Source organism: Harpia harpyja, chromosome 9 (assembly GCF_026419915.1).
Source record: "Harpia harpyja isolate bHarHar1 chromosome 9, bHarHar1 primary haplotype, whole genome shotgun sequence".
In the NCBI taxonomy this organism is placed as follows: Eukaryota; Metazoa; Chordata; class Aves; order Accipitriformes; family Accipitridae; genus Harpia; species Harpia harpyja.
The window spans coordinates 22,864,819-22,888,779 of record NC_068948.1 but is presented as its reverse complement, the minus strand read 5'-3'; the positions used below and the strand labels follow the sequence as shown (position 1 = coordinate 22,888,779).

General features: G+C 44.6%; 1 protein-coding gene across 3 annotated transcripts; it reads left to right on the top strand.

The window, feature by feature from the left end:
- Positions 1 to 468: 468 nt before the first annotated feature.
- ZDHHC1 (zinc finger DHHC-type containing 1) lies at positions 469 to 23,786 on the top strand. 3 transcript variants are annotated; one of them, XM_052797559.1, is made up of 12 exons: positions 469 to 598; positions 3,105 to 3,323; positions 5,403 to 5,457; positions 5,797 to 5,923; positions 6,565 to 6,666; positions 7,515 to 7,639; positions 7,978 to 8,136; positions 11,607 to 11,719; positions 17,412 to 17,497; positions 18,103 to 18,196; positions 19,189 to 19,297; positions 19,907 to 23,786. In XM_052797559.1, exons 2-12 carry the CDS (start codon positions 3,105 to 3,107, stop codon positions 20,182 to 20,184), a joined length of 1,467 nt encoding a protein of 488 aa, XP_052653519.1. In that variant the 5' UTR covers positions 469 to 598; the 3' UTR covers positions 20,185 to 23,786. The 3 variants fall into 3 exon arrangements, with proteins under 3 accessions (XP_052653519.1, XP_052653516.1, XP_052653518.1); XM_052797556.1 differs by having other exon boundaries at positions 19,649 to 23,786; XM_052797558.1 differs by lacking the exon at positions 5,403 to 5,457 and having other exon boundaries at positions 5,748 to 5,923; positions 19,649 to 23,786.
- Positions 23,787 to 23,961: the final 175 nt, after the last annotated feature.

Sequence of the window (23,961 nt, the reverse complement as noted above, 5' to 3'; positions counted from 1 at the left end):
AAACACAGCCAGCATTCCCAGCAGCGCTTCACAGCTGGCTTTGGGGGTGACGAAGGGAAAAACAAGTACCCTCCCAAAGGAGGCCTTTTGAAGGGTCGTGACTTTTCCGGCCTCCGGGGAAGGATTCGCCACCTCCTTTAGCGATGAAAGGCCGGGATGGAGGGATGGTGTAGGTCTTTCCAATACAAATTACTCCGTGCCACCAGGCGTAAAACCCCTGTCTGCACCTCAAGGATGGGTGCTGAAGGGTTGGGGGGAAGGGGGGGGGAAGCATGCCAGTAGCCAGGCTTTCTCCGGGTGTGGGGGTCCTCGCTGCGCCCGCAGGCCCCAACAGGGACCCCCACACCCGGGCTCCTATGGAGCGAAGCCTCGCTCTTCCCACCCGCCCCCGCTATCTCCGCCGAACGGATCGCGCCCGCCGAGTTTTGCCGCCTGCGCCCCGCCGTAGCCCCGTCCGTTGCCATGACGACCGGCCCAGCGGCCTGAACCCGCTGAAGGCGCCGGGAGCTGCCGCGCCGGTTTTAACCGCAGGCCCCGTTACCCGCTCCGGGCATGAAGCGGGGACGGGGCCGTTCTCAACCCCCTCTGAGGGAAGAAGGTGAGGATAGAGAGGTGGCGAATCTGCGGGAGGGGTCTATCCGACCCTCCCCGCAATGGCTGACCGGGATACCGTTCGCTCGACCCGGCCCCCGGTGCCTGCCCCGATATCCCCGGGAGGTGCCGGTGCCTCAGGGCGGCTGGTTGCGTGTTCCTTCCCGCTGCCCAGCGCTTGGCTGTCCGGTGGCTGAACAACCGAAGGGGTGAACCTGTTAACTCCCGGCTGACTTATAGTTAACTAGTATTAGTTAACAACCAGCGTCAACTCAGTTACCTCTCCTCTGTCTCCGGTGACTGAGTAAGCCCTGATGGTGACTTCGTGCCCTGTTTTTTATATTCAGTGTTTTCTGTAGCTGGGTAGAAAGGAGTGCCGGGCATACCCACAGCGTTGGGCATCCCACCGGGAAGGGGAGATGCAGTATCCTTGAGTCTCTTCACATACAGCTTTGTTTTTCATCGATATTGGTGGATAATTCAGCGCATCAGGTACAAGAGAAGCCATTGAGTTGTAAGGGAAAGGCAAGAGGAACTTCGCTTCTGAAACGGGATGGATGAAGCAGCTTGCTTCCTTCATGAGAGTCTGTCACCAGACGCTGCTGTGGGATGACTGCAGCCTGAGGGATAGTTCAGCCAGGAGGTAGCTTACGCTAGCCTTAGTAGCAGTTCACTACATAAAACATTCCGTTGAATTGTTACCAAAGTTTTTGACATTAAATAACATAATGTGAAAACCATCTGGTGTAATAAAACAGCAAAATCTGGCAGCAAAACAGGGATTCCATGGTCTGGGTGGGCCTGGCTCCCCTGGCCAGGTTCTGATTAGGAGAAAGGAGAAATCGGGGAATTTCTTCAAATAATCTGAATGGGTTTTGTAACAGGTAGCTCAAAGTGATGTGCAGGCAAGTTTTCAACAACCTCATGAGAAAAGTATCGCATGATTAGTAACTCTTTCTCATCATTGATGAGGCATTTGCCATGTAGCAAACTATGAATGCAGGCACATACTGCTAATTTCTTCAAAGACCGAAGTTAGGAATTTTTTCTTTCCAGCCTGTTTGTTGATAAGACTGTGCTGATAAGCTTAAATTACATTATTTTGTATTCTTACCCACTAATTCTCTACCAGTTGACCCCAAAAGACATTTCCAGCCCTTTTCCTGGGACTGATGCAGGACCGTTGGTGTACCAAGATCTGAATCGTTCTGCTCGCTCTTTCAGCACGTTGGCATGCTTGCTGTCTTCCAGCCCTTCAGCATTTTTCTGGTACTGGAACCATTATCAAAAATACCGCAAGTGAGCTAGAGACCTCCTCCTTTTCTTTCAGCATGCTCATGTGCAAGTTAATCAGACTAATTGAAGTTGCTTATCCCTGTTAGATGTTAATTTAACATCGTCTTAGTTACTAAGGAACAGTGTGCATGGTGCAGAGGTACCTCGAGTCAGCTGAGGTCCAGCAGAGCTTCTTCATGCCGGTTTTGCAGTGCGACCCCTGACCTGCTGCCTGTATTGTACTCCCTAGTATCTGTTGCACCTGAGTTTTCTGTGAAGCAGAGCAGCCCCACTCTCTGTTGTCAAAAGCTCATCCTGGCTCCGTGGCAAGCGAAAAGCAACAACTAATAATCCAACACAAGTTGAAAGAAAGAGAAATCACTTCTGAGCTCGTAGCCGTTGTGCAAACAGGAATCATAAACGTCAGGAACTTCCCAGGTTATGGTTCGTTACTCGCCTTTGCAGTTAAATCTTGCTTTCTCCTGCCAGGAGTCCAGACATTGTAGGACAGCTGAATAATCAAGCTGTTTCCTGCATGGATGTCCTGCATACATAACCTTCTATTATGTTCTAGCAACAGTCTGCTTTATACTTGTGTTGTGGAGTAACACCTGCTTCTTTCCCCCTTTTTGTCATTAAAGTTCACTTTTTTGGTTTCTAGTCTGTCCACTTCCTTTGTTGCTGACAAAAGAGTCTGTTTTTTTGGATGCTGTGTAGTGCTAAATTGTGGTTCCAGACCATGTGTTCCAGTGGGGCCACCCACTCTCACTACACTTCTCTGCACTAGCTAGAAGAAAAACATGGCATATCTGAGACAGGTGAAAGCATTTGTTCTGCCATCATCCATAACAGTGTTCTGACGTGAACACATCCCCAGACCACAGCACATCATACTCCATCTCCGCACTGCCACCAAAGTACCCTCTTTGCTCTTTTTACTCAATTTAGGTCTAGATCCATCCAAAGACTGGCAAAACCTGCAAGTTTCTCTTAGCTCAAAGTTTGGGGTATTGTTGTTTCACACAGACATTAGCACTTGCTTTTAGAGTGTGTAATTGTTTTTTTCCCTTTGTTACTATTGATCACAAATCCCCTGTGCAGAGAGAAGTCTCTCCTCAGATGTGTTGTCATCTTAGTCTCTCCAAGTTTCTGTCTAGCCTGGAGCATAACTCCAGGACCGGGGCTCAGTCACAATATTTTTGTATTACATTTTTTTTTTCCATTTTTGATTTCTGTAGATGAATATCTGCAATAAACCTCCCAATAAGACAACTCCAGAGAATTTGGGCGAAGCTGTTCCTGAGGTGCAGGTCCAACGCGCTCGAAGGAATGGCTGGAGCTGGCCTCTGCACTTTTTCCAGATTATTGCCTGGTTGCTGTACCTGTTCTTTGCGCTGGTTGGCTTTGGAATCCTGGTTCCTCTCCTGCCCCGCCACTGGCTGCCCGCTGGCTATATTGTATCCTTTGGTCAAGAGGAGAACATGGACTGTAATAAACTCTCAGTGGGATTTTTTTAAAATAGTTGTTGGGTAGCATAGAAAGCCTAGGAGAAAGCAGCTGAGTCGGAATCTTTTTCTGAACTATAACCATAATCTTGATCTTCTCCTGTCTATAAAAAACAGTTATTTTGAGATCCTCTCTGCCCTTCAGCTTTAGGTAGGTCACTAACGTTCTGCTTGTCTCCTTCATCACTCTGTTAAGGTTACTATCTTTGCCTCCAAGGCTCTTCTGCTGTCTACTTCTGCCTATGTGTCTCCTTTGCTTTATATTATTCTTCTACAAGGGTGCTGCAGAGTTTGAGGGAATTCATACTAAAAAAGACCTTCCTGAAACATCCTTGCTGCGGTGGGCAGCCACACCTCCCTGTGCTGACTGAATGAGTCTTGAAAGGCAGCTTTATATGTTTACAATTTTACGGTGTGGTTGCTCGTGATAGCTGGCAGTTGATCTTCTCCCAGGGCCCTCCCCTGTCCTCTGTAGAAAGTCTGTGAGTGAAAGACAAGGTGGTGTAGTGTGAACCTCAGAGGAGAGGTCTGTCGTGGGACAGTCTTGAGCAGCTCTTTAATACACATCTAACTGTCCTCTATATGTGGGCAGTATGAGAAGATGAGGTGCTTACACTGTGAAGGCATCTTGTCTTATGTGCTGCCCAGCAAAGCCTAACTCATCCCAGCCCGATGCGTTTTCCACCTCCTGTCCTCAAGCCCCCTCCCTAGAGCTGTGTGCGCTTGCTGCTCCTGCAGCTGGGGAGAAGAGGGACTAGAGATGGGGTGTGCTGGCGAGCAATCCCAATGCTCCCAGTGCTACCTTGTACTGTCACCTGTGCCCAGGGAAGGAACTTCCTCAAAGTCAGGCCCTGGCTTCTGGTGGACTAGATTGTCTGAGGAGTGGCAGATGGGAAGAGGGTATCCTGAGATTTGAATTTAGTGCTTAACAAGCTGGTGAGGATTTATAATTTGTGAGCAAGTGTTTGCTTTTGTCATCTCTCTGGTAACATCTTTGGGGTGCAAATAAAATTGACTAAGTGGCTTGGTGCCACTTAGTGCTTTCTTAGCAGAACCAGCTAACCAAGAAATATTATAGAGACAATCTTGGGAAAAGTTCTGAAGAGATCCGATATGCACTTACATCATTTATACATCTGATTTATGTATGTCCATGGAGTCTTTGATATGTTTGGGATGCTTTTGCTTATCGTTGTTTTAGTTACACCTGTGTGATTTAGGCATTAATATCATTAGCTCACAGTGGTCTTATGTCTACTTATCTTATCCAAATCCTTGGTATTATCACAGTTCAAACCTCATGAATTTGTCTACCAAATATCTTCATAACTCAATCTAAAGTCACTCTAATGTGTGACTTATGTATCCTAAAGTTTTACTACCAGTTAATAAAGCACTAACATCTCTTTTGTGTCAAAGGCAAATCCCTTCCCATTCTGCTACACCAGTCATCAGAGCTCTAGTCAGCTAGACCTCTCACAGACCTCCTTTTTTTCCTTACTACACTGCTCTATTTTCCATACGCCTTAGTATCATCAATGATGTGCACATCTGGCTGTGTAACAAATAGACTGGAAGGTTAATTTTTGCACACATGCTCATTTAGTTGCAGTATATTGAGAAGCAAACTCTTGAGCACAGTGGTACTCCAGGCATGCAGGGTTGCTGCTTTCTATTTGTATATTCTTACATATTTGTATATTCTTTCCAAATATTGGCAGTTAGTTCAGGTGTCTGATCAAAAGTACTGCTAAAGCATATTTGCTCTGACTTGCTACTGCATTTAAAAGTAAGAATCCAAACTGGTAATCTTTCAAGAACCAATGACAAATCCTGGATACTGTCTGTCTGTAAATTGTGTAGGAGCCTACTTTAAAGGGGTGATCCTCTTCCTTGGGATTCTGACTAAGGAAAAGGAAAGCAAGGTGATCAGTACTAGTTCCTTGATGTGACTTTTTTTTTTTCTTTCTTGGAAGTCTGGTCCCTATGAAGGGGCATATGCACGGCCTTAACTGATTGTTCCTTCCCAAGGAGTCTGTACGGACTAAGAAACGTGGACCTATGTCAACAGTGGGGTCAGATTCTGGTAAGTAAAGGTAAGTTTTAAAAACTCCTGTGCTAGGAATGACATTTCTGTGAGACAGAGGAGTACATAATAAGGAGGGTTGTTCCTGTAGATTTAGTTACCTTTTTCCAGAGGATATTTATTACAGCGCAAATGTCTCTGTTAATAAAGCTCAGATGAATGTGCTGCAATCAGTTATATAGTGATTTCTAATTCTAAGCCATGTATTTCTCATCTGTGTGGGCTTTGTATATTAAGGATAAAAATATATGCATTAAATCACTCATAAAATCCTTAACTGTGTACTTCAGTGTCCAGGAGTGTGTTTTATCTACCATTTAGTTGTTCATCTTACTGCAGTCTCCATTGATCCTGCGGATGCAAATGTGCGAGAAAAAAACTATCTAGGGCCTCTGGCTACCTTCAATCGTAATCAACATGCACATGTAATTGAAAACCATCATTGCCATGTCTGTGATGTAGATGTGTAAGTATCTTCTTTTTTCCTTCTATTACTCTGTCTTCTTCACCATTACACTTCACCATTAGTCTTAAATGTTAGACTATAAGATTGAAATTGAGCCCCTGAAGCTCTATAGTGTGAGTTAAACTTCACCCTGTGGCAAGATTCAGTTAGCTGAGTAAGTGCCTGCTGTCAAATGTGCGCGTGGTTCCGTACTTTATTTGATTGCTCACCTGTTGTGTGGAGAGGACTGTTCTGTTCCACGTGATCTGGATGTTGGTGTTTGACCTAACAACATGTAACTTGGGCATGTGTGCTTGTATTTGGCTAGATGCTAATATGGTAGCAGGAAATGCTTGGAGGGCAGACATTGAGATCAAGCTTTGTAGAACTGCTGAAGGGTTTCAAATAAGAAATGAATGATCTCCAAATAGAAATCACACAGTGCATTGAAAGGCAAATTTTGCCGTATTTGGGACTGTGGTCCAACAATGGCCGATATGGCCGATACGGCCGATACATTTGGGTGTTGAAGTATTCCTGATGTAGAACGTTTTCTCACTATTACCAGGATTTCTACTGCTGTAACCCCCTGTATTTGTGTCACTGGAAAGTCACAGTAATAAGCTGGTGCTGCCATGCTAACACCACCCTTTCTTTGGCAGGAGTGCCAAGTCAAAGCACTGTGGAACTTGCAACAAGTGTGTGTGTGGCTTTGATCACCACTGCAAATGGCTCAACAACTGTGTGGGAGAGAGGAATTACTGGTAAGAGCCTGGCATTGTGACAGGAGTGCAACACTGCATCAATAATGTCGCCCCTTCTCTTCCCAAGATTCTCCTGCATCTCAGCCCAGTCTGTACTCAGCCACACAGAACCACTTTTTTTTCAGACCCCGGCTGAATAAAATCAGTCATGAGAAAACTAGATGGAAAATGCAAGCATGATTATGAGATTCAAATAACCAGGGATAAAACTCCTACACTTAGGATTTTGTAGCTGAACGTCTACGAGTGAAAACCGAAAACATAATCTTATTATTTGGTATTAGGAAAAGCTTATGGGATGTTAATTGGGTGTCCTTAATGCTTCTGAGAGCTGGAGTGGGAATAGAACCGTGATTGTGCTGTTCCCGTCTCTGAAACACCCTGCATCCAGATTGCATGCTTTCCCTACGAGACTTGCTGATTGGCAGGAGTTAAAGCAGCATATAGGCACCTCTAATCTGTGCCAGGTTTAAGATAAAGAACAAGGAGGCTATCACTGATTATTGCTTCTCAGTTTACTTTCCTGCACTAAAACCATGTGGAAAGCAAAGCATTGTTACTGCTGGGTGCCACGTTACACTGCCTTCAGATTTTGTGCAGGGACCTCTTTGTCTGTCCTAGATATACTTGACTGTTTTGTAACCATGGTTGCTCTAAAGGGTCACAGTTTAGTCCCTCAGGGTAACAAATCAGAAGTAAGACTGTTCACCAGTATCGATCGCAAGTGTAAGAAAGCATCACAGTAATTTGGGATAGCTGTCTATATCTCCGTCTTTATTAGAGGCTGGGATTTTGAATTGTATGTGTAATGTTATTGAAGCCACTCAGACTTCTCACTTTCTTGGCAGGCTCTTTTTGAATAGTGTGCTGTCTGCCATTCTGGGCCTTGGGCTTCTGCTGCTCGTTGCTTGCTACGTCTTTGTAGAGTTCTTCATCGACCCCATGATGCTTCGCTCCGACCGGCACTTTGATGGTACGAGCAGTGCTTCAGTTGAGCATCCTGTGAATCAGCCAGCGTATCCCAGTACGGGATTGGATTCTGTGGGCTCTCTCACTGACAAGGAACTCCATTCCTTACTCCTTCAATTTATATTTGTGCAAGAATATCTCTGCTCAGCTGGATGGAATGTCTTTCCTTACAGAGCTAACTGCTCTTCCTATGGACCTTGCAGACACAAGATTTCTTAGGCCTCCAGTGCATAATGGGTCTGCAGCTACTTTTGAGTTAACATTATTTCCAGCTGCAAAGTTTAGTTAGAGATATTTAATACCTGGACAATCTACTTACCTCCAACTCTTTTTGTTTTACAGCTCTAAAGAACCACACGGACCGCTGGTTTGTGTTTCTGCCTGCAGCTCCTGTTGAGACTCAGCCATCTGCCATTTTGGTCACAGCTGGGATTTTTATTCTTCTGAGCCTAATGACTGTGATCCTGCTGGGCCACCTATTGACCTTTCACATCTATCTCAGTAGGTATTATGTTCCTGTCACCTGCATCTCCATTTCATTTTCACTTAGCTGCTTCTACTCATTCTGCATTCACTGTGTGTTCACCCGTGTTACAAATATACACACCTTGTGCAAGATTGCCATTGAAAAGGTAGAAAATTTAGGTTTAACATTATACTTCTGATTTTCCAGGACCAGGTAGCCTTATCAGTGCATGTGCAATATAGGGCTTGCGTTGGGCCTGTGCATTCCTGTGTCTAAGCTATATTATCCTGGAACGGAAAGCACGTGCGAGAGTAGTTGAGAAGGCTAGGTGGGATGAACTGGTTAATTCCAGCTCAGTATCAGTGATGGCAGATTCAGATTGGCTCTGCATACAGGCTTTTGTGAGTCTCTTCACTGTGCTCCCCAGTACTTCTGTTGTGTGAGAAAGCCTGTTTCTCTGTTACCCCAGAGAAATGTGGATGGTATTGATCTAAATTTCTAATAGGAGGCCTGATGTTCAGGTCAAGGTCCCTTTATGGAAGTTATACTGTAGTGACACAAAAAGACTTGTGGAATTCAGAGGAAGAAGTTTTCAGAAAGGCTCCTCATTAGATCCCTTACTTGTTGCTCTGTCAAGAAGAGTTATTTATGTTTGTTTATGTACAGATAGGCATCAAAAACCTTTTTTCAGCCATCATCTAAAATGAAGTCAAAGCTATTTGGCTGCCTGATGTAAGTCATGATGAGAAAAGATCTTACACTTGCAGTAGTCGGTGGTGCCAAAACTAGGGAAGAAGGGACGTGGTGGAAGAGAAACGAGGGTGGCGGTTACAGAGGATCCCCGGATGGATTTTTAGGTTGTCAGTTAACAGCGATGCAGTTGCCACCACAAACTAGGTCAGCACAAACCAGTGCAGCTCCAGAAGCAAAATGGTTGCACTGCTGAAATGTAGCATTTGATGTAGTGTTCCTCAGCTGGCCTTAATGTTACAGTCAGTGAGGTCATTGACCGTCGTTTTCCTTCTACAGCCTCTTTGAGCTTAACTTAAATTTGGTCATGCTGCGATTTTGCTTTCTTGGTGGAATTGAAAGTTGACTTTGCTGGGTTAATGGTGCTGCCTGGAGATTTCAAAGGCCGATCTAGCACCGTAGAAAGACTAAAAGCATAACAAAGCTGGGGCCGGTCCAGGAAGATTTCTTTTGGATGAAAAAGAAAGGATTATTCGGTTTAGTACCGAGTGGTATTTATCCTGGTTTTGTGTACAACTTCCACAAGAGGGTGCTCCCTCCTTGGGATAAAGACATGCTTTCTCTTGTCAAACAGGAAAGTGTGTGTGTTAACTAGTTCTGCTCTGGGTTTGGGGCATTTTTTGTCGCTGTTGTCTTGGGGTGATTTTATTTTCCTCTTTCAGAATAAATTTTGAGCCAAATTAACTTTTATTTCTGCCCCAATTTTAAATCTTTATGACTTACACGGAAACAATTTAATTATTGTTAATTTTTTTTAACATTTTATTATATTAAAATCTGCTGCCCTATTGAAACTGGTTCCAGCTGTGCAGAAGTGCGGTGTGTAAGTCCTTGCTTAAAAGGAGTGGTGTTACCATATTGAAGACTATATTGTGTGTTACGTAGGAGTATGCGTTGCACTTACAACTGGGATTCAGGGAGATAGACAATGTATGTCTGGTTTAAATTCCTCTTATTTCATACCTGTAACTGTCAGTAGCCTCATCTGAATGCTTTAAGGTAGACAGTGTTGGAATGAACTGTCTAACCTCTTTTGGGACTAGAAATACAGTTTACCAATTAAAACGTAGTTACTGTTTGTAAGTATTTCTTCATAAACCCTTTTTTTAAAAAATAATTAAATTACAGAAAGAAAATAGCACCCCTGTGAGTGGTATTGCCTTTAAGCTGCACATAAAAAAACCTGGCTTAAGTCAGGTATGGCTGAAAATTTTAGAATCTAGTTTTGTTGCAAGCATAGTGAAATTTTCAGAATTACTGTCCTGATTTTAATTACTCGCTGCTATCACTCAAAAGGAAGGAAGTAGGTTATTCTCAAAATAATCATTCTCAGAATGATTGAGACTCAGTGCTAGAGGCATTCAGTGAAGCATGGCACTTCAGAAGTTTGGAGGGGGGGTATTTTTTTTTCTTCAATACTGAGAAGCCAATAGTAAGCAGAATAAAAAAGAAAATAATAGTAGGGAATATAGGAAGGGAATACAGGAGAGCATATAGGGCTCTTCACAGGCTATGATTATATATTGCACAGTATGTGCTGCAGTGTTATCTGGCCAGACAAATGCAGTAATTTTTAACTAAATAGCTCTATTAAAATATTTTAAAAGTTACTCTGTTAAGTATTCAGAAACCAACAAACTCTAAATTAAAAATGGTTTATAGCCCTTTGCTTATGAAGGAATATTCTGTTTCTCAAATAAAGCATACGGTACCATTCTAGGAGCATTTGCCAGTGCCCGGCATTGTCCCCGTTAAGTGCATTCACTAATCACTTGGCTGCAGACTCACATTAATTTTTATGCTCTGTCTTCCTGGCCAAATGGATCTTGAATGCTTATTTCAACAGGTCATTGCTTTAACAGGAGGGGCACCTTCTCCTCTGCTCTCCCCCACTTCCCTGTGAAGTAGCCCTGTGTTTAGGGTATGGTTTTGAGAGGTAAGATATTACTGATACAAACGTCTTCAGGCAGAGGAAGAATTTTAGTCTGGATGTCCCACATCCTAGGCATCTGCTTTAACTACTATGCTTCTGTAGAAAGGAAGAATGACTACCAGGCTGTGCACTAAAAATCTTCAGCATCCATTTCTGGGTTTTGTGCTCTAAAAATACTTACCATAACAGGATCATTATGGGAGGAATGTCTGAGTTTTCGATCCTTGTAACATTTTGGGTCTCATGAAGAAACCAAGCTGGTCAGAAATGTTACATGCTTTTGATCATTCATGGAAGCAGGTATGTTTGTGTGGGGGACCTTAAGAGCACATAAACTCAGGCACATGTAAACTCTGGGCACTTCTATGTCACAAGGCAAGCTGTGCATTTGATGCTCACTGTTGTGGACATGAAGTGTCTCAATCTCCTCTACAGGACACACTAACCTGCTGAATTTCTTTTCTCCATTTAGCATCACATACCTTCTGACTACTCACTGAGCTTTCTGTACAATACAGATCTTACCCTTATTGGGTATGAATAATGGATTTGCTCTGAAATGAGCTAACAAATTACTACAGTATAGAAGGCTGTACCATGTATATGAGACTTTAGAAGAATAGTGGGACTATGAGAAAGCGTTGTGATGATGACAATAAAGGATATAGTAAGATGTACAGTGCAAAGGTACTTTTGGCTTAGAGTATGAGTCTTTTCATGTTTATAGTTACTATTTGATTGTATAGTTATTCAGACTGTTTGTATACGTGTAATCCGGGAGTGGCCTTTCCTGTGCCGACAGCTCTCTTTCTTTCCTCCCAGTGTGGAACAAATTGACTACGTACGAGTACATCCTGCAGCAGCGTCCCCAGCAAGAGGCAAAAGGGGTAGACAAGCAACTGGAGTCTTGTCCCTCCCAAGTGAGACCCAGTCAGGTACTCGTTGAGCTTTCAGTACATTTCTCAAAACCAGCCTCGCTTGCCTGCAGTGTAAAGTTTGCTTCACTTTTGCGAGCTCCAAATTTTAGAGGCAGTTGCTACAGATAAGACTTTAGAGGTACTTTGGTGGAGTTGAGCGGGATGCGAGAGAGTGTAAGGCCTGTAATTTGATGAACACTTTAGGCATAAGCAAGTACTGCTTTCAAAGCAACCAATCCCATCCACTCTCTTCCTCCACCAGTTGTTTTGGGCCCTGTGCTATCTATTCTCTTCTGCCAGCGCAGCTGTTTGTTACAGTCACACAGTGAACAGGGTGGGGGAACTCATCTGGGTAAGAATAAACTTTATTAAAAAAAAATAGTCGAGCTCATGTTTAGCTGGCCCAGTTCCCTCCCATTTGGTTCACCAAGCAGTCACATAAGTGCCTGTGTCAGCACGAACGAGGATGACTGAAGAGTGGGAAGGGTCCTGTCCCTGGAAAGGACAGGACCATCTGTTTCGGTGGCAGTGTATGTCTGGCTGGCTTATGTGAATAGTGTCGCAGGTCATGACTGAAAGCGAGACAGGCTCTAAGGCTGGAGAAACTAGGGCTAATTGAGCAGCTAATAATACGAAGTAGTTTAACCATCTTGAAAAGCAAAAGGATACCAACTGTGTTCAGAAATGACCCAGATATCTGCTTTTCTTTGAATTGAGTCTACATAGTGATAAGGGTCCTTGTGATTACTGTGATGTTGAGCTATATCACTGTAAAAAGAGTTCTACAATGCTGTTACACTCTGCAGTGGCATATATATTCTGCTATGAATTGAGAGGTTCAGTGTAATTTATTTTGCTGCAAGGCAGCTCTATCCCTGGAGTCACTCAAAGTTTGACAGGACAAATTCTGTACTGGCTTTAACTGAGGGCTGGACTAGAAACATCCAGAAATTCTTCTAAATTAGTTTAGAAGAACTAAAAACTAAAATAGTTTAAATTATTCAGCGATTCTGTGATCCTGTGTAACTCTATCTAGTTTTATGCAATAAGTTACCTTCTATACAACCAGTTTTGTACTTCATAAGAAATTAATTAAATCCAAGCTTCATCCAGGTATTCTGTGTAGAGATACTGGGATCTCCCTGGACTCATTCATAGTTTTTTCCTATCAAAGCAAAGGGGTGAGTGAGCTAATTCTCCTTCTGTATAATATGGAGACCCCAGCTTTTCATATACATTTTTTTACTGCCTTGGAAAAGTTGAACTTTCAGTTTAAACAGAGGTTTCCATAACAATAAAAATATTTGGCACCTTGTCTCATAGAGCTTTGCTTGCCATGAAAATTAAAACAATAGTAAAGCGTTAGCTCTAATAATTTCCTAGTTACTAAATTTTGATTGATACTGAAAATCTGTCTGAACAGGGGTACACTCTCTGTGTGTGCATATTTGGGATGTAGCCATTCAATGATGTTCTCTTGTCTGCACTGGTGCTTATCTAGATGTGTGTGAATATGGTTAATTTGAAGCAGCAAGCCTGGAAGAAGCAGGGTAAAAAGTAGTTCTGTGTTTCAGGACTGCAGTTAATACCTTGGGGAACAAGAAAGACTGGATGATGCCCAGTAACATTGTTAAAAAAAATGTTAACCCTCCAGATTTTCCTTGTTTCTTACATAGCAACCAGAGATAAATACAAACAAATAGATTGGAGTAGGAGTACACCAAGTGACTTGCGTTTTGTAAGCTGTGTTGACTACAGCCTTCTTTAGCTTGAACACAGAAATCCTTTGTAATTGATCCAAGATGTTGCAAGCATAAAATGGAAATCATCCTCTTCCCACTTTTGTCCTAACTGTTCATTCATTTTAGGGAGTAAGAAGAAACATGCATTTCTCCTTTAATCCTTGGTTTTGAGCCTTATTTAAGATTGGGTGTTGGTTTTGGCTTCAGTTTTCCATGTTTGTCTGTGGTTAAGTCTTTGGCTATGTTCAGGTTAAAGATTCTTCTTCAGGTTGAAGAATTCTTATGTGCTTGTAGAATCCTTCTCAGAACATGCACAAAGTAAAAGCCCTAATTTTGCACACTGGAGTGGTTCAGATGTCACAAAAAATGCAAACCAGTTGGACATACACAGCCTTTGCCTGTATTACTATACCCAAAGCAGCATGTGCAAGTAACAGTTTTTTCTGTAGGTGGTTGCATAGCAGTCCAAAGAAATATAAACTAAACCAGAAATGATGCTTTAATGCATAATTGCATTCATACCAGGGAGCTGGCTTTCATAGTGAGGCCAGCTGGGATGTGATTTTTTTCACGTTCCTAAAGCTTTGAACTTGCTTTGGACACTGATTCAGGTTGGTGAGGTTTGATTTTAAATAATAAACATGGATTTTACTCAGCTTCCCTCACGTTTTCAATATTGCTTCTGTTTTCCAACGTCTGGTTAAGATGAACCTTGTCTTCACTCTCAGCCTCAACACTTGCAACAGACTCGCTTTCCCTGGGACAAGAACCATTTTTTCCTGTTCAATTCTGCCTCCCCTCCAGCCAGACAACATTTCAGGGCACTGGCTGCCACTGAAGTGGTTGATAAGAGCAGCTCTAGCGGGCAAAGGAGCTGAATTCATCCTGAAGTTGTAACCATGAAACTTGGGGTAGACACAGCTGGTATTCAGCCTCTAGAGGAGGGGTGAGCATGACCAGGCTTTGCAATGAAGTTGGGCGGTCTGTCGATTTAGCAGTCTGTTTTCAGCAAGAGAAGAACCTGAATCCTAACAACCCAATTGGAAAGGGTAGATTTGTCTTGCTGTCACAGTTGAAGGATGCTGGCTGTCCTGCTAAGGACTGTGGGAGTGGAGAGAGGCTGGGACTCTGCTGCGGTTGCAGTTTTTGTCGCACTGAGAGTACACTGTATTTTCTCCTGATCAAGTCTTCTTCCATTTGCTTCTGCTAGTTAGCTCTAATGGTTTGCTTTCTTTTATGTGACTGCTTTGGTTATACATAATTTATAGAAGGCTGAAATGGACAAAATGGATTTAAAAAGCTCTTTCATTCCCTGCTTGGAAAGAAGTTGTTCATGATATTCTTGAGATGTATCATTTATTAATGTCCTTTGAAATGCCAGTCCTGTTTGTATGCTGTGGACATTGAATCTTGATTGTTTTCAGTTACTCTGCACAGTCCTACAAGGATGTCTCCTGCTTCAGCTCATTTCAGCCACAGTGTGCTTTCCTATGAAAAGACTTACCGCCCATATGCTTACGGTGACATGAGATTGTGCCTGGTCTCCTTCATTTGCAACTCAGGTGCATGAGGCTTGAGTGTAAATGTTAAGAATTTGGTCCCCAAGGAGATTTGAGGAAACATTTATGTACATTTGTTGTTCAGTTGATGATGAGCAATGGTCTGACTTGAGTTACCAGTTCTATTTGAAATACATGTAAATTTCTGCAGATTATCAATCCTGCACTTGGATAAACTCTGCCTATAATAGAACTTAAATAGCATAATTCTCAAATCAGAAAGTTCTAATGTTTGGGATTGCTAAACCAATTCCCTTCAAATTTGATGTTACCACCTATAAAACAGCTGGAAATTCCTTTCCACCTCTTTTTTTTCTTTACAAGACCCGTTAAACTCAGAGCATGTTACAAAAGGCAACAGGCCTCAAGTCTTTCCAGTTTGGCAACTCTCTTATCTAACAATCACACGAATACTGAGGCTCCAGACATTGATGCCAAGATGTTCAAAAGCAACTAGTAATTTTGGAAGTATCTCTTCTGGCATGTAAAGAAGGCTGGCCAGAGTTGATCAGACCAGTGTGCTGGCTCTGACACTGGCCAGTTGTGGATGTTGAGAAAGAGTGCAGGAGTTGTAGTTCCCAGTACCCTCTCCCAGCACTTGGCAATATGTGTCAGGGGCTTTTGGAGCACAGAACTTTGAGCGGCTTTGTATTTGCTGGTTTCTCACACAAACTTTTCTCATTTCTTCTTGAATCCATGTAACATTTAACACCTGCAGCATCCTATGGCAGTGAGTGCTACAGCTTATTTCTATGCTGTGTCAAAAATGCAGCCTGCCTTCTGTTTCTTTTGAAACTACTACCTGATTTTTTTCATTTGATGCTCCCTAAATATTCTATTAGAGAGATGATAAACAATTATTCCCCATTTGCTTTCTCCACTCATATCTGCCCTGAGTATTTCCTCTCCTGACTGAAGAGCCCTGGCCCATTAGCTGTTTCTTGTACAGAAACTGCTCCATACCTTTCATTGGTCCTGTCACTCTTCTCTGTACCTTCTTCCAGGTCTTCTCAGGGGGAAGTAACATGAAACTATTTTCCATTTTCTTTTTTTTCCTTTCCTTTTCATTCCTGTAATCTGAAATGACTTCTTGGCTACCACTGAATGTGCAGCTCCATGAATTCTTTTCTAGTTCAGAGACCATTGCTTTGTATGTAAAGGTTACACTACTTTTCCCATGTGCATCACATTACATCTTTACATCTAGCAATATTGATTTTTGTGTGCCATTTTATCACCCCGTAATTCAATATTGCAAGAATCTTCTGCAACTCCTTGCAGTTGCTTTTCATTTTTATTGCCTTACATAAGGAAGTATCATCACCAGACTTCTCACTGCTCTGCTTTTTTGTTGATTGTTTATGAATTTGTTGAAGTGCAGAGGCCCTGGGTCTCTCAGGAACCCATCTGTGGGATGTCCAACTTTGAATTCATTTTCTCAAGTTTGCTGATCAGGCTGTTCGGACAAATAGGTCTTCATGAGCTTGTTTAAGATATTTTGGAAGCTAATGCCTATCATATTTAAAATCCCTCTGTCTTTACCATCTGAAAGTTGCCTTAAAATGTGTATGTGTCTTTGTGGCCACTGCACACTGAAATGTTTAAGAGGAAGTTGTCTTGCTAATTATTCAAGTTTAAGAGCAGCTGGAAAGTAGTGTCAAGGTTCTCCTGAGCACGATTTATCCTTTTTGACAACGGAGCTTCATACCCTGCATCACTTGGTACTCTGACTATCTTAACTGTGTCCTTTTGAGGGAGAACTGGGAGCCCTTTTCTGTAATGCAGACACTTGAATTTAGGTGGCTTATTCTTTGAGTCTTCTTATATGTTTATGAAAGTATGCAATTTTAAAATTCAGGATGGCATTACTTTGAATTCATCTACGCCTAAGGCAAATGAGCAATATATCACATCTAAAAACAGCAGTTATTAGCCATACAGGATTCATACAAGAAACAGAAAATACTTTATGTTTTTCCTGTATGTTGCATGCTTTCACTTTCCTCACCTCCATTTTGAATTTAAAAGAAGTTTTTTGCATTCACTGCTTAACTCCTATGATTGAACTGTATAACTAATGAGGGCTTTAAGTGATATTTTGAATGTGGTCCCAAGAAATGATTAAGCTGGTCTCCGCAAGTGTGCTCTGATTTGATTTGGAGTCACATGAAATGCTGGGTGGACTAAATGAATGAAGCAGGGACTTCTAATTGTCTCAATCTTGGTTTTCCATCTTCTTAAGCAGCAGACTCCTGCTGAGTTTCAGCTGTGCTAGCTGTAAGGACAGAAAATGTCTGGCATGTGGCTGAGGAAGGAGGAAGAAGACATCTCTCTAGTGAAAATCCCTCTTCTCCCCTCTGTGTCCATATTGGTCTGAAACTGTGAATTCTTTTTTTTTCTTTTCTTCAGGAAGCAGACTTTTTTTCAGGTAACCCTGGCTATACAGATCCTGGTATTCAAGTAGAGGAATTCTCAACAGTAACTTCAGGAAAAAGGTGAGTAAAGTCATATATAGGAGTCTGCCAGCAGCATGTATGGTGAATGGGAAATTGTCACCAAAATCACTGATGAATTGTGAGACAAAAGTACTTAGGCAGATAGGGAGCACCCATGTTTTGACCAAGGCATGGTGAAATCTTTGAGTTTCAGGAGGGTAAATACCTGCAGGACTACTTGCCTCCCCTCCCCGGGAAAATATCTTCCTAGAATACTCTATTTAGGCTGTTTTGTATTAAAATTACTTTAAAGCTGCCTGATTTGTCCTGTAATTCCTATACTGAGCTCATTATAGTTACATGATTCAGGTTGTCAAGAGATGAATCACAACAGCAAAGCTTATAACACAGGCAAGCACTCATGGGAAAACACCATCCTTGTCTCTTAATTAATCATTGCCTATTAACTCATGTCCCTCGGGAAGGGAGAGGAAACCCTTCATATTTTGCACAGTTGCACAGGAAAAGTTACCCTGCAGTTTTGCTGGCAATGCTGTGCAAAGCAGGGGATGCTTCAGTCAGGCTGATGCGTATGTGCAAGCAAAGTAGGCAAAAGCAAAGTCATGTCTAAGGGAAGTATCTGGTATATCTGCCATGTGTTTTAGCTTTTCAGAGCTCTATGTCCGCAATGATGAAGCTGACCCTGAGCAGAGCTCCTCCCCTGACCTCCCAGCTCTTCACTTTGCGGTCCCCTCTCAGGTAAGCAGGAGACTTGCTGCATACCATAACCTCTGCTGCTGACAATTCACCATGGTGCATGGGTGCACACTCACTCTAGTGCAGACTGTGGTTGCCTCCTTCGTACACATGCTGCTCCTGTCCTCAGCGTGTCTCTGCAGGTATGGCTGTGCCCTGCAGTCACCGCATCTAAGTGATACTCTCCTGTCTCATTTTCCACATGTGATCAGATGTATTCCACAGTTCCCTCATAAGCTTGCAGCTCAGCTGTAATACAATGTCTTGCGGCTCCAATGCAGTTCAATGACTGTATCTATGCTACTTTGTTGATGTAACAAGCTGTGCGTGTTTCTGTAGAGCAAAATCCAACAGTTTATATGTTCATATATGGATGTTTAAAGCATCTGCACCAGGGAAAGATGGTGTGTGTGGATATGAAGCTTGAGTGTATGAAACAGCTGTCCAAAGTCAAGTTTTCTGCCCTCTTCATATTCATGTATCTACATCCAGATGCTCTCCCTCCTTGCTCAAATGGCAGGTGGTGGTGCTCTCCCCCTTTCCTCCAAGCTTATTAATCAAAGTCTTGTCATCTAGATGATAAGAAAAAATCCTTTTCAACTACACTTGTATTTTGGACAAGAGTGATCTCTCTCTTGGGATGTCCTGTGCTATGTGACTTTTGGTCCCCTCTTCTAGTTTGGCTCTACAAATGCATTTGTCCACCAGAGTCTCATACATCCTCCAGCTGTATGAGAAAACAGCTTAAAGGTACCTACACACAGAGAATTACTGTATGCAGATAATGTATGCATTCATTAAATACCCATTTTCTGTCATTGCTTTATAGTAAGTCAGTCTTAAGCTATACAATATTCTTGCTCTTTGGTCATACCTAATGTTCATTATTAAAAATAGGAGGAATTAAAAAGAGATAGCAGTTAAAAAAACTGCCTGTCTCATTACTTTGGACTGATGCAGTGACTTCCCTTCTTTTGGGCAATTTGCTTTCACAGCAACAGAAAAAAAGAAGAAAGAAGACACATAAAGCTTCTTCCTCAGCAATGGACAGCAGATCTAAAACACATGCTAGACCTTGGCCCTCTTTACAAGATCCCCAGTCAGGTGAGAGTGCACCAGTCAGCTTCTCTGCTTCTGGACTGGATTTCTGGTTGCTGGCACACAGAAATAAAGTGTGTCATGAAAACCCAGCACTGGCAGAAAGTTACCTTGCCTAAGAAGGGATAGTGGGTGCTTCGAGATACTCTAAAATGATCAGACTTGGGTACACTGCTGAGTGTAGAATTCTGTACATTTTCATGTCTAATATTGCATAAATATATGTATGATTTTCTTTAACACTAGTAGATCAGCCATATCAGAGTTTCTGGGCTTGTTGATGTCTTTGTGGGGCTGAGGGATATCTCTCTCTCTCTCTCTCCTCAAGCTTTCTTCTCCCTTTCTTTCCATCTGTAGAGTTCTCAGCCATGGCTGCTGCCACCTCAACTTCCCACAGCCGTCACCTCCTAGTGCCAGCTTTTCCTCTGAGAGCTGCTGTGCCCCCCAGCAGCATCGGCCTCATCCAGGGGGCGGGACCCCCAGCTCACTATCACTTAGAGTCCGCCGAGTCCATGGATGAGATTCCTGTGGCTCAGACTCGCCTTGGGAGCACAGCTCTTCATGGGCCTCCTAAGAATAACTCAAGCAACTCTCAACACTATCCTTTGTCCACAGACAGTCCCAGAGGTGACAGGAAGAAGAATCTGTGTTCTGGACACAAGGTAAAAAGGAAAAGCTGCCAGCAAGACAGACGCGTGGAACGAGACCTGGAACTTTTTTCTAAGATTCCTGCTGTGTTTGTAAGTAAGAGCAGTGGAGAACCTCATGTCTCTCAGCCCCAGCCCAGTGAGAGCACATCCGAGCCACACCACAGAAAATGCACCAGCAAGCAGCACATGGGCAGACGTGATTCATGCTTTAAGGACATAAGGACAAACACCACAGCGGCCTAGTGATCAGCTTTCCAAAGCCATAGCCTCTGGGGACAAGGCAAGAGGTTCTCTTTCTACTTGTATGTTGCTGTCCAAAGATCTTGACTCCAGTGACTTGTCTTTTTCCCTGGAGGTAGCAGCATCCCTTTACCTGATGCTGCCCATCTTCCAGCAAACTAGCTGAGAGGCAGTAAAAAACCCGCTGCATCGTTTCTGGCTGCTGCCTCTTCCTAAGCCAGGAGTGCCCCCGAGCCCAGTTCTACTCTCCTTGTCAAGGGGAAACAGTCTCCCCTGATAGGGATGTGCCCAGGGCTGCCACTGGTTAAGGACTGCAGCATTAGTATTCCGTAGAGGGCTAAGGGACTCATCCCTGCACTGTGTGCTAGCCATCAGACTGCAGTGAGACATTTCTCATGCTCGACCAAAAGCAAGAAGCAATAAGGTGGCAAACCTGAGGTAGGCATGTTGCTAGAGAGAATTCGAGTGCTTTCCGTAGGAAAGGGCTTCACCCTCCTGGCCCTCTGCACACGAGTACGGCAGTAACTTTCTGGGAGAGTGCATGGGGAAGAACAAGGCTGCATTTCTGCTGTTCCTTGGCACCCTGGAAACTAAATTTCCCATCTGCCTACATCCTGTCAGTTTTTGGATCATGCCCAGGGGCTTCAGCAGGTGGTCAGGGAGTAACCTCAGGATTGCCCTGTCCCTATACTGCTTTCCACTGTGTACCCTCAAGCCAAGTCCACCACCAGCATGTACTCTGTAAGGCAGCGTAGTTTGACCTGCTCCACCTTCCCAGCACCCTGAGGTGCCGCACAGTGCAGCTTTCTCATCAGAGAGCTTTCTCACCTTTCCATTTCCTGGGCTGCCAGATCCCCGTTAGTCCACAGCCAAGCCTGGAGTCTCTCTACTGCAGAAAAATCCTGCAGCAGACACTGGGGCACGTAGCCAGTGCCTCAAGTCACAGCACCCTGTGCTGGTGGTGAGAAGCAGAGAGCTGCCTGGGCTGCCAAGCTACAGCACCTCGGCTTTCCCTGCCCTCTTGGCTTCCCCAGGCAGCATGCCCCATTCCAAATTCCTGGCTGAGCACTGAGGTCGGGGCTGCCAGCAAGCCCAGATCTGCCTAGCAGCCAGCTAACCTCAGAGCCCAGGATAGCAGCTACGCACACATCCCAATGGGCCTTGCCACTGGCATGGGTGTGCCTGACACGATTTGTCACTTGAGAGCCGTGGCACCTGCACAGCTCCTGCCTCCCCAGCATGGCCAGTGCCCTGAGCGGCAGCGGCTGGCTTGGCCAGTTGCACTGTTTCTGGACAAGCCCTTGATGCTGCACGCTGCTGGTGTGTGTGAACAAATAGGTGCACCAGCAGAGAAGAGGAAGCCCGGGAAGTCTTTATTACTCTACCAAATGTTTTGATGCATGGAAACCACAACCAGCCCTTTCTCCAGCCTATGGTGGGTGCAGGTAGGGAAGACAAGACAAAGTGGGGTGCCATGTGGGTCGAGCTAAGCTGTTCCTCCCCTCGCGTAGCTCAGTCTGCGAACATTTATCAGAAATGGTTGAGAGCAGGACAGGATATCTGGGCACAAATGCCCTCTGGGCAAAGCCAACATGGGACAGGCAGGCTGGACTCCCAGGTTTGATGTACACACTTCCCAGCCCGGCTGTTGCCTGTCATCCCAGTGCTCACGCTGGCTTCTGTGCTGCTCTGAGGTCCACACAAAGTCTGCTTGCCCTGGAGCTTTAGGTCCAGACAGATTTCCTTCTGTGGAGCTTACTTCAGCAGAGAGAGGCAGGAAGGTGGCTACTGTATGTTGAAAGCCTCAGCTCATTCCAGAGGCACCCCTGAATGCTGGCAGCTGGCCCAGCTCCCTTGGGAAGCACCCCAGCACTGTCACCTGGCCAACACCATGCTGTGTGGTGCTCATGCAGTGGACATTTCAAGTAGTGCTTGCCTTCAAGGAGAAGGCAAAGTGCTGCGGCTGCTCCTGGAAACCCATGATCCTTGCAGAGCTGAAGCTGGAGTAGGGGAGTCCTCCCTTTGTGGAAGGGTTTATGGGGTAAGTGTGGCTCATAGACAGGACCATCCAGGCCAAGCACTCCCTGGGACAGTCCTTGGCAAATTCTGGCAAGGCAGCGTAGCTACGATCACTGACCCTGGCCTTCTTTAAAAGCCTGTCTTACCATCCTTCTCTGTTGTCTGATTTTTGACTCCTGAAAGAGCTGGAACGAGGAGCCTTGACTCTTCATCGAATTCCGCAGGCCATTGATCAGCAAAAGTGAAGTCTCATATAGCTGTTGAAGTCATTATGTCTCAATTTGCAGGAAGGGTTGGCCTGTGGTCACACTCCTTGCAGCTTCCCTTGCTGCTGTGGCCAGTGGTACCCGCTGGCAGTGTGACCCTTTGGAAAAGCAGGCATGTGTGGGACCAACCCTTGTGGATGAGCAGACATGTCACTGCTTGTCTGCAGAGACCAGGGCATCTGCTCACTGATGGATCCTGGTTAGACAAAGTCCTTCCAGTTGTTTCTCCTCATGTCTGCTGTCATCCAAGGAAACGTCACCCTGCGGTAATGCTGGGCTCAGGATTTTCAAAGGCCAGCTGTCCCTCCACCCAGAAGGCATTGGTAATTTCTTTCCAGCAGGTGCCCCTGAGCAGACCTCGTGTGTTTTCTTAACCTTCATCCATGCAGAACCAGTCCCAAAGTCATTGTATGGAGCTCTTTAGTAGCTCTGTCCATAATGAATTTCTATGCCCTTTGCTAAATAGTTTCCTCCTTTTTTGCAGTCATTAATTTATCTGCCCAGTTGATGGTTCCCCCCACTTTTCCCTGCACCTCTGATGTCCCAGCTCGGCTTAGCACCTTAACCTGTGTGGGGGTGACAGTGGTACCCTCTCCATAGGACCCTATGGATGTTAGGTGGGACTGCCTTCCCTGAGGCGTAGGGGGTAGACCACCTTCTCCAGGAGATACGTAACTCCAGCCTGGTTTCTGTGCTGCAGCAGGGTGAGCACCACAGGGAGGAGGCCAGTCTGGCTGTGCACCATGCTACAGGAAGACTGCTGTGCCCTTTGGGGTGAGTGGAGCCAGGTTTCCTGGTCTATCAGATGTCCAGGGAAAGAAAGGTCCAGCATGTCCTGAGGTGGCAGGTTCTGAGCACAAGCTGGGAAGGAAGGGGATGTCCTACAGTTTGCTGGGACATGACCCTCTCCAGGAGCATAGGTCTCACCCTCAGGTCCAGCATTTAGTTGTCCTCCCCATCCCAGGCTGTGCTTACCAGCCAGTTGTCCTGCTGAGAATGGCCTGTAAGCCTCAAATTCCCCTGCCATGCACACAGACACCCACCTGAGAAAGGTCTTTGCCCCCAGAGTCCTGGACAACCAGTGCAGAGCCCCATAAGCTGCTGGGCTGTACTGGTTCTGTCCTGCCCTGCAGGCTTTTCCACAAGGAGCGGGAGACCACGCTTTTTGTTGGAGGCCAGCAGGATGCCCTGGGGACCCTGATTTGGGAGTTTCTCTGGGTAGGGAAGACATCCTTCTGCTGCCTTCAGCTGAGCCATGGACCATTGTCTCCACTACGTCAAGTGCTGGAAGAGGCAGAATAAATCAAGGCTGCAAAATGCGCAATGCCTTGTCTGTGTGTTGGGGCAGCTGGGCGCTGAGCGAAGAGCCAGGCCCCAGCAGGACGGGCTTCCAGCACTGCCAGCGTTGGGCTCTGGTCTCCTGAACCTCACAGGCGGCAGGTAGGATTGTGTGTGCCATGTGGTGTTTGATTTTGGCTGGGTTTTGTGTTTTCAC

Excerpts from the sequence above, each read along its gene's own strand:
- ZDHHC1 (XM_052797556.1), top strand. The coding sequence starts at position 3,105 with ATGAATATCTGCAATAAACCTCCCAATAAGACAACTCCAGAGAATTTG. Across the intron at positions 3,324-5,402 it reads GGCTGCCCGCTGGCTATATT|GAGTCTGTACGGACTAAGAA; the intron begins GTATCCTTTGGT and ends TTCCTTCCCAAG. Across the intron at positions 11,720-17,411 it reads CCCAAGTGAGACCCAGTCAG|GAAGCAGACTTTTTTTCAGG; the intron begins GTACTCGTTGAG and ends TCTTTTCTTCAG.